The sequence below is a fragment of the Hemibagrus wyckioides genome, linkage group LG04, assembly GCF_019097595.1.
Source record: "Hemibagrus wyckioides isolate EC202008001 linkage group LG04, SWU_Hwy_1.0, whole genome shotgun sequence".
Classification (NCBI taxonomy): domain Eukaryota; kingdom Metazoa; phylum Chordata; class Actinopteri; order Siluriformes; family Bagridae; genus Hemibagrus; species Hemibagrus wyckioides.
In genome coordinates this window covers 7,442,888-7,452,805 of record NC_080713.1, presented here as the reverse complement: position 1 = coordinate 7,452,805, position 9,918 = coordinate 7,442,888, and the positions used below count along the sequence as shown (strand labels likewise).

The 9,918-nt window shown below is 41.2% G+C and overlaps 1 protein-coding gene across 1 annotated transcript; it reads right to left on the bottom strand.

Moving 5' to 3' along the window:
* Positions 1-220: 220 nt before the first annotated feature.
* Positions 221-7,791, bottom strand: siae (sialic acid acetylesterase). Its single transcript, XM_058388364.1, has 10 exons — positions 7,645-7,791; positions 6,993-7,154; positions 6,027-6,181; positions 5,789-5,927; positions 4,469-4,679; positions 3,175-3,266; positions 2,957-3,090; positions 2,419-2,570; positions 1,725-1,911; positions 221-1,563 (listed from the first exon to the last, which is right to left on the bottom strand). Exons 1-10 carry the CDS (start codon positions 7,700-7,702, stop codon positions 1,318-1,320), a joined length of 1,536 nt encoding a protein of 511 aa, XP_058244347.1. The 5' UTR covers positions 7,703-7,791; the 3' UTR covers positions 221-1,317.
* Positions 7,792-9,918: the final 2,127 nt, after the last annotated feature.

The window sequence follows — 9,918 nt, the reverse complement described above, 5'->3', positions numbered from 1 at the left end:
GGAGGGGTACGAATAACAGGAGATGCTGTTGTACAGTCCCTCGGCGTCATTGCGGTCACTCAGGAGGACTTCCTAGGACACGATTCCCTCACCTCGGCTCAGTATTTAGATTCCCTGTCCAGGGAGTAAGAGGGTCTCACTGGACGTGCATGAGCTCTGCCCTAACCTAAAGCTCATGAGTAAAGAACTGAGTGTACGTTAAAAAACAACACAATCTCTTCAGTAAATCTTAACACTTTACTGTGGTTTGTTCATCGGAGTGAAAAGCAAGTCAACATGATACAGATGTCATAACAAATCTATCCGATTTAATTGGTTTAATAAACATATTTTGCAGTCAATTATATTTATACATTTACTTATTGCCTTCATACTGCAAATGAAGAAAAATAATGAGTGCAAATAAATTAACACTCGCATTTCATAACCTTTAGAAAATTCAGACACGTAACCTTGTCTGCATGCTTTGACAATATTCCCACCTGCTGGTTGATCATGGAGTAGCAGCTTAGACACATAAAGTGCATCATTTGGCTTTTTTGGGTCTGACTGAGCTTGCATACATATTATGATGCCATGACCTCGATTTGGCAGCTTGTGGTTTTGTAGTTTCATAAAATTTGTTTGTAAATTGTCGGCTGAAAATCTAAAAAAAAATCATCAAGTGCTATTTTATAAGCTTCTCAATAAAGAGGGTGGGAGATGTTTAGCTTAATGCTTGGCATCTTGTCATTCATATATATTTTTTATTTTATTTATCATTCTATATTTTTTAAAAATGAACGTTACGTTGTACGTGCATTTCAGCAAAAAGGATAAACGCAAGTTCCTTCTTCATTCTGCATGTGCTTGTGTTTCATGATACTGGTTTAGATGCTATTGAAAACCCCCCCACCTTAAACATGTCTACCTAAGAGAAATCTGGCAATCATGCAGACAAACTCTGAAAATGTGTAATTTTTTCACAGCATAAATACTTCTGGAACAAAATCGTTGACTACTGCCTATTATCTGCAGCCATATTTGGTACTAGTACCTAATAAACTCAGTATTTCTTCACACATTCAAATTTCTTGTATATCTTTTCTAACCTGCTGTTTTTCCCCTCAGTCTTGTCATACCAATTCCTACCCACTACCTAGTTCACCCTATACATCAGTTCCGGGATTTAATCTCATAACCCTCTCTGTATCTTAATCCCTGATCTGTAGAAAAATATCCAGCATTGACCAAGACATGCATTAGTGTGATCAACCATGCAGCATGTCTTGAAAGTATTTCACATGTGCAGAGGGAAAGTTTCTTGATTGTGCATCATCAGCTCTCTGCTGGCCAGCGGTTAAGGATGAACAGTGGTGCAGGTAAGACTCCGTCTGCGCTGTAGATGGGACATGCTTTAAAAGCACACGGCCAGTCACTCCATGCGTAACGCAAAGCAGCTACGTTGTCAAGGGGACACTTAGCTATTGTTACCAAGACGTAATCACTTCCCTGTTCCTTCATTGGGACAGGAATCCAATGGGAACACGAGCTACACTGTTTCTTCTCCTCAGAGCAGCAGATCTGTTATTGAGGCAACACACAAGTAATCAGATGATGGAAAATGACTCCACTTTAAGCTTAATTTGTGTATCATCATCATCATCACAGAGAAAGCCCTGACATTTTACTTGCAAATAAAAATAATAAATAATACCTGATGATAAATAAAATAAAACCAGTACCTCGAAAATGTCAGTGGAAAGTGTGGCTCTGATTTTTTGATCATAAGTGATGATAATGGTGTTGTTGTCAATCAAGACTTGGTTGGGAAAAGGACCCTGGAAGGACACCCCTGTTTCCTCATAGGCTACAGCTCGTGCACCGAGCACCAGCCTGTTCGCCACATCCTGTTTATATCGTGGGTGAATGCTACACAGACACACACACACACAATTTTACACCCAATTATTTCCTGTTCTTTCAGTTTTTTATGGCAGACAATACACCCGTAAGACATATGATTTTCCCTTTTACAAATAAAATTATCCATTCATCCATTGTCAATACCCACTTTATTCCTAATTAGGGTCACGGGGATCTGCTGGAGTCTACCCCAGGACACATTGGGCGAAAGGCAGGGGTACACCCTGGACAGGTCGCCAGTCCATCACAGGGCCACACATATAGACAGACAAGCACAAACACTCACACTCACTCCTATGGGCAATTTAGAATTACCAAATCAACCTAATGTACATGTTTTTTGGGCTGTGAGAGGAAACCGGAGTACCAGGAGTAAACCCATGTAGGCACGGGGAGAACATACAAATAAAATAATTATTTTTTAATTTATACATTATTGCCTATAAAACACACTCACAATTGCAGGGTATTTGTGTATATTTATCTACAAACACAGACACACACATACAGTACCTGCCCCAGGGTGAAAAAATGTCTGGCAAGTCCACAGCGACAGCCATGAAAGTTTTCTTCATGCGCTCATTTGGAACAAAGCCGTAGTCTGCTGTCTGGTGCCATCGAATCTCTGGGAAACCATCATTATGGACCTTCCTATAGGTGCTCAGCTGGGAAGAGCCAAATCATCAGAAGTTGAGGACAAAATATATGCATTTTTACTCATGCTGTTTTTTTGTTAGATCCTATTCACATTTAATTACCTTAACAATCGACGCAGCTGCCATTTTTGCGGACATGTTTATTTCTAATGTAATATAAGATGCGGTCAGATCATATCCTAGGTTTAATCCTGTTTGATTGCAACTTGGATAAAGACGTGAGCAATTATTACAAGTTGAAACCTTGTAATTACTCACGTTCTGACATGAAGTGAAGTACTTAATGACAAATTACAACAGTTATAACAACCTAATCACACTTTTATATCGGAATGGAGATTTCGGCATTGCGGTGGTTTACGGCGAATGATCAAAGCTATGATTCTGCACGGTACCTGTACAAATCCAAACGGAAAATCTTGTGCAGTCTGGCCCTCTGATCCTTCATGGAATGCCATCCTCCAGTCATCGATCATAGCTGGGAAAGTGCACGAGTATTTGTCCTGGTTGAACTGGGCGTTGGCTTCACCTGAGAAAAACAGCAGGGCAACGCTAAGCCATGCCACACTTTATTACATGCTGTGGTTCTCTAAAAATATTTGAGAATCAATACCTTGGTACCATATGGCTCCTTTGATGGTCATGTTGAGCAGAGGGTGGATCATGGCATTCCATAACACCGTACTGCTCCACTCGATCAGGTCACTTTGCACGCACAGTGAAGATCACAGTGGACAGAATGAGGATAGAATTAGCCAATAAATATCGAAACATTGACCGGCTACTACCATATTAGCCAAACTTAAAACTAGTATGCATCAACTGTTAGAAATAAATGGAAAATAACCAAACATAGCCGGAATTCAGCTTGTAAAATTTATAAAGATCATTGTACACCAAACAAAATCACAGCTGCAGAAATGTAGCTCAACCAAGCATCATGTAAAATAAACATGGCTGATGCATCAAGACAAGACACCACAGGTCTGATTTTGCTCATATTTTTACAAAAATGTACACTTATTTATGCAAATGAGCTTTGTCCAAATAAATCTGCATACATTTGCATATGTAAAAAAAACCCCCAAAAAACTATTGTTATTATTATTATTATTATTTTATTACAATTATATTATACTATTATTATTGTTATTATTATTTTATTACAATTATATTATACTATTATTATTGTTATTATTATTATTTTATTACAATTATATTATACTATTATTATTGTTATTATTATTATTATTTAAAAATTCAAATATTTATTTAATTGTGAAGATTGTTATCATATTTAAATATTGAAAATTTTTGCATTTATTTTTTAGTTCAAAGAAAAAAAAAATTATTTAAAAAAAGCCTTTTTCTCTATGTAAATTTTGTGGGAAATAACCTTCTAATTTGGGATAAAATTGAACATGTAAAATTTTTTCTTGAATGCGGGAAACTGATTTCTTTGGTTTGTTTGGTGAATAGAAAAATGAATTTTGAGGAAAACGCTTTTCTGCGAAACTGAAAGACTGTATATATCTGGAAAGAAGCTTTTTAGATTTATGACACTATGACTTTTAATTAAAAATGATTCAGTGGTCAGAAGCAGACAGTGAAATAAACACTGTTTCTCTGTTGAGATTTGTTGAAGAAGAGACATACTATAGATGCAATTTATCCATAAACCTGGGAAGAAAATCAACTAAACACAATTCTGCCTGTAGTAGCTTGCCTTAAAAGTATATGTCAAACAAAGTGCAACAAAAGTCTACTGTATATAATAGAAATCTCTTTGGTAATCAAACAGAATTTTGTGGGTTGCACTCACCCAAGATTTATAGTCCGGAAAAACACTGTAAGACTACCTTAAAACCTTTCCCATCCCATAAAACACCCATTCCAATTAAACTTACTCATCAGTGTATGATGATAAACTTGAACTCGTGGTAGATTCCTTAAGCCCACAGCGATGGAGTGCTCTGAGAGAGGACCAAGCTTCGACAGGCGTTCCACTCCAGCATGACTCCACCAGCCCGATCGGATAGTTCAGGCTCTTGTAAAGGTAGCGTCCGAACAACCAGCACACGGCTGAGAAGTGGGTGAAATCCTTTCCTCCCAGGACCTCTATAATCACAGACACAAAAAGCAAAAACAGATGATCTATTATCGAATTATACACCAACAACAGCAGCAAATTCACAGCTCAGTGAACATGAAAATGTATCAAAAGACATTGTACAGTGAGAGCCAAGAACCAATGGACTACATACAAAGTGTTTATTATACATGAGGATCTAATACACATGTAGCTAAGTATTTATTATGTTTATTGCGTAAAGCAGTTTGGAAAACTGGATAAACTATATTTACATTTCTGGCATTTCTTATCCAGAGCGACTTTTTTTTATACAACTGAATAATTGAGGGTTAAGCTCCTTGCTCAGGGGCCCAGCAATAGCATCTTTGTAGACCTCAGATTCAAACTCACAACCTTCCCATCAGTTGTCCAATGCTTTAACCACTAAACTACCACATCCCCCATGTGAACTCTAAACATATGTAGGTACCGGTGTATTCTACGTCTTAAAAAATCACTGAATTATTGAATACTCAGACATCTATTACACACACAATCAAAACAATTACTCCTATGAAACCAATTCATCTTGAGTAGCAACGGCTACTTTGCTCCTGTAGGAAAATAATCAACGGGGTAGTGTCATGTAGCAGGATACAAAACAGATCTAGTGTTATTTCTCAAAAAACAGAATGTCCTGAAGTGTTTTAATCTTCTTATAAAGCAAAATAAAAAATATTATTATTAAAATAAAATATTACCATATCATTATCAGTTCAAGACATAAAAAAAGGATCTGTTTTATAGGATCAGTTACTATAGAAACGATAAAGTATTATACCTGACACATTAAAATAAACTTATCATTTGCTTTACAGCTGGAACCACTGTCAGAGCAGATGGTATAGAAAATTCGACCAATCAGATTTGAGAATTCAGTTTCCTGTGCAGTGTGCTGTACGTTTAAATCAGCCAATAGCAACTTTTAGAAACGTATGTTTTAAAATATTATAAGTGATCAGTTCCTGATTCTAGGACTTGTTTCAGTGTTTTAGATTGTTTAGTTGTTTAAATGGCAGGGAGTCAAGATCTGGAACCTCTTGATCTTATATCATGTATATATAGAGAAAAAGTATTTGGATATCCGTGCTCTTACCTGGTGTAGGACGGGACCATGGAACCTCCACACCTGCAAGGTCAGTCAACTCAACACTGCTCTTCTCCAGTGCAGCCTGGAAGACCCTCACGTTAGGGAACTTACTGGCAATGGCCAGCTCCTCTGAGGCATTATAGACCTGTGAGAAACCCCAAAACAAGTTTCGTTTAACAGTTTTTAGCAGCATTCTGAGAGTGATGATATCTCTGTTTAGAGAAAAAGGAGAAGGAGCGGTCACCTGACCAAGTGTGAAAGCCATGTTGCTCTGCCCACCACATAACCAAACATCTCCAAACAGCACATCCGTGAGTACAATCTTGATTCCTTTCTGAACTACAGTCAGATTATAGGGACCTCCAGCCTGAACCGGGTCAAGAATCACCTTCCAAATGCCTATGCAGAAATAATCCATCTTATTATTGTTACCAATTTGAAATCTTTTTTTATTTTCAATCAGGCATAACATTATGACCACCTGCCTAATATTGTGTTGGTCCCCCTTTTGCTGTTAAAACAGCCCTGACCTGTCATGCACTATGTATTCTGACACCTTGACTTCTTTAGCAATTTGAGCAACAGTCTGTTGGATTGGACCACACGGGCAAGCCTTTCAATCCCCAAGTATATCAATGAGCCTTGGCCGCCCATGACCCTGTTGCCGGTTCACCACTGTTCCTTCCTTGGACCACTTTTGATAGATACTGACCACTGCAGACCGGGAACACCCCACAAGAGCTGCAGTTTTGGAGATGCTCTGATCCAGTCGTCGAGCCATCACAATTTGGCCCTTGTCAAACTCGTTCAAATCCTTATGCTTGACCATTTTTCCTGCTTCTAACACATCAACTCTGAGGACAAAATGTTCACTGGCTGCCTAATATATCCCACCCACTAACAGGTGCCATGATGAGGAGATCATCAGTGTTATTCACTTCACCTCTCACTGCTCATAATGTTATGCCTGATCTGTGTATATAACATATAAAAAGGGTAATTATATAATAATAATAGAATTATAGTAGAACAAAGGAAATTATATGTAATGCCAGTGTTTAATATTGAAGTGACCTTCAGAGATTTAACATCAGTAAAATAACGCAGAATGCATTTAATTTACTCTCTTCCAATAAGTGTTTATTATTGAAGAATTGATTACTTCGAGCAGGACATCCGGTTTCCAGTTTAACCAGCTGTTTTTACTCACCGTTAAGGACAGAAACAGATTTCACTTGTTCACTTTGTTGTCCTGCTAAAGAAATCTGAACCTCTGCCCCAGTTGTGCCGTATCCCCACACCACGGCTTCCTCTGGAGCTTTCTGCAGGACCATGTGCTCTCCATAATATGATGCAAAGCGAAATTCATCACCTGAAAACAAAGATGCAGCCTTTAACAAGTAAGCAAGTGTGTGGCACCAGGTTACAGTGCATCACAGCTCCAGGGTCTGTACAGTCACTGCCTGTGTGTAGTTTTTTATGCAGGTTCTCCCCAAGCATGTAGGCGGTTTTCTCTGGGTTCATCTTCCTAAAAACATGCAAGTATGTGGACTACACTAAATTGCTCCCAGGTGTGATATGCATAGTAGTGACGCCTGTATATGGTCCTATATTTCCAGCACTGTTCATTTTCCTGCTTTAATTCCTAAATCAAGTCATAATACTGACCAGGATCTTTTGGTTGCTTGACTTGTGCACTATATAAAAATATATAAAATAATGATTGACTAATTGACTTCAATTATGCACAGACTCCACAATGTAGGATAAAACAAACAAAGGATTTTTTTTTATATACAGAAGAGTTTAAATCATGTTTAGTCATTAGTTCTACTACAGATCCATTGTATAACATCTCTTACCTACTGATAATTCACCGAAGATGATTAAAATGACCACGAAATGGACCCAAGCCTGCATTGCTATACGAGCCTCCAAACCAGGAAGTGTTGAAGCGCATGACTGTCATGTGACATTCAGTTGGGCGGAGCGTAGTCCAAATCCGGAAGTGTGGCTGTGTTTCAATCTGGATACAGACTCGAACATGTAGAGTTCTTTCTTTCTTTCTTTCTTTCTTTCTTTCTTTCTTTCTTTCTTTCTTTCTTTCTTTCTTTCTTTATGTATTTCTTTTCTTTCTTTCTTTCTTTCTTTCTTTCTTTCTTTCTTTCTTTCTTTCTTTCTTTCTTTCTTTTTGTATTTCTTTTCTTTCTTTCTTTCTTTCTTTCTTTCTTTCTTTCTTTCTTTCTTTCTTTCGTTCTTCTTTGTCTTTCTTTATGTATTTCTTTTCTTTCTTTCTTTCTTTCTTTCTTTCTTTCTTTCTTTCTTTCTTTCTTTCTTTCTTTCTTTCTTTCTCTTTCTTTATGTATTTCCTTTCTTTCTTTCTTTCTTTCTTTCTTTCTTTCTTTCTTTCTTTCTTTCTTTCTTTCTTTCGTTCTTCTTTGTCTTTCTTTATGTATTTCTTTTCTTTCTTTCTTTCTTTCTTTCTTTCTTTCTTTCTTTCTTTCTTTCTTTCTTTCTTTCTTTCTTTCTTTCTTTCTCTTTCTTTATGTATTTCCTTTCTTTCTTTCTCTTTCTTTATGTATTTCTTTTCTTTCTTTCTTTCTTTCTTTCTTTCTTTCTTTCTTTCTTTATTCTTTCTTTATGTACGATTTTTCTTTCTTCTCTTTCTTCTTTCTTTTCTTTCTTCTTTCTTTCTTTCTTTCTCTTTCTCATGTAACACATCCCTCTCCCTCCCCCTCCTCCTCCTCCCTCCTCCTCCTCTCCTCCCTCATGCACCTCCTCTCCTCCTCTCCTCCCTCCTCATCCTCCTCCTGGCCCTCCTCCTCCTCCTCCCTCCCTCCTTGGCACTCCGCCCCTCCTCCTCCTCCTCCTCCTCCTCCTCCTCCCTCCTCCTCCTCCTCCGCACCTACGCACTCCCTCCTCCCTCCTCCTCCTCCTCTCCTCCCTCCTCCCTCCTCCTCCTCCTCCTCCTCCCTCCTCCCTCCCTCGCACTCCTCTCCTCCTCCTCCTCCTCCTCCCTCCTCCTCCTCCTCCTCACGCACTCTCTCCTCCGTCCTCATCCCTCCTCCCTCCCTCCTCCTCCCTCCTCCTCCTCCCCTACGCACACTCCCTCATGCACTCCCTGGTCCCTCCCTTACGCACTCTCCTCCCTCCTCCCTCCCTCCCTCCTCCTCCTCCTCCCCTCCTCCTCCCCACGCACTCCCCCCATGCACTTACGCACTCCTCCTCCCTCCCCATGCACCTCCTCCTCCTCCTCCTCCTCCCTCCTCCTCCTCCTCCTCCTCCTCCTCCTCCTCCTCCTACGCACCTCCCTCCTCCCTCCTCCTCCTCCTCCCTCCTCCTCCTCCTCCTCGCACTTACTCCTCCTCCCTCCTCACGCACTCCTCCTCCTCCCTCCTCCCTCCCTCCTCCTCCTCCCTCCTCTCCACAGGCACTCCCTCTCCTCCTCCTCCCTCCTCCTCCTCCTCCTCCTCCTCCTCCTCCTCCTCCTCCCTCACGGCTACACCTCCTCCTCCTCTCCTCCTCCTCCTCCTCCCTCCTCCTCCCTCCCTCCTCCTCCTCCTCATGCATCCTAGGTCCTCCTCCCTCCCCTACATGCACCTCCTCCTCCTCTCCTCCTCCTCCTCCCTCCTCCTCCTCGCACTCCCTACATGCACTCTCTCCCTCCTCCTCTCTCCCTCCTCCTCTCCTCCTCTCCTCCTCCTCCGTCCCTCCTGTCCTCCTCATCCTCTCCTTACATTTGCTCTCCTCCTCCTCCCTCCTCCTCCCTCCTCCTCCTCCTCCTCCTCCCTCCTCCTCCCTCCCTCTCCCGTCCCCTCATCCTCCCCCTCACGCACTCCATCTCCTCCTCCTCCTCCTCCCTCCTCCTCCCTCCTCCTCCTCCTCCTGCACCTCCCCTCCCCTCCCTCCTCCTCCTCCTCCTCCCTCCTCCTCCCTCACGCACTCTCCCTCCTCCTCCTCCCTCCTCCTCCTCCTCCTCCTCCTCCTCCTCCCTCATATGCACTCATTCCTCTCCTCCTCCTCCTCCCTCCTCTCTCCTCCTCCTACCCTCCTCCTCCCCTCTCACACGTACCTCTCCCTCCTCCCTCCTCCTCACTCCCTCCTCCTCCTCCTCCTCCTCTCCTCCCTCCCTCCTC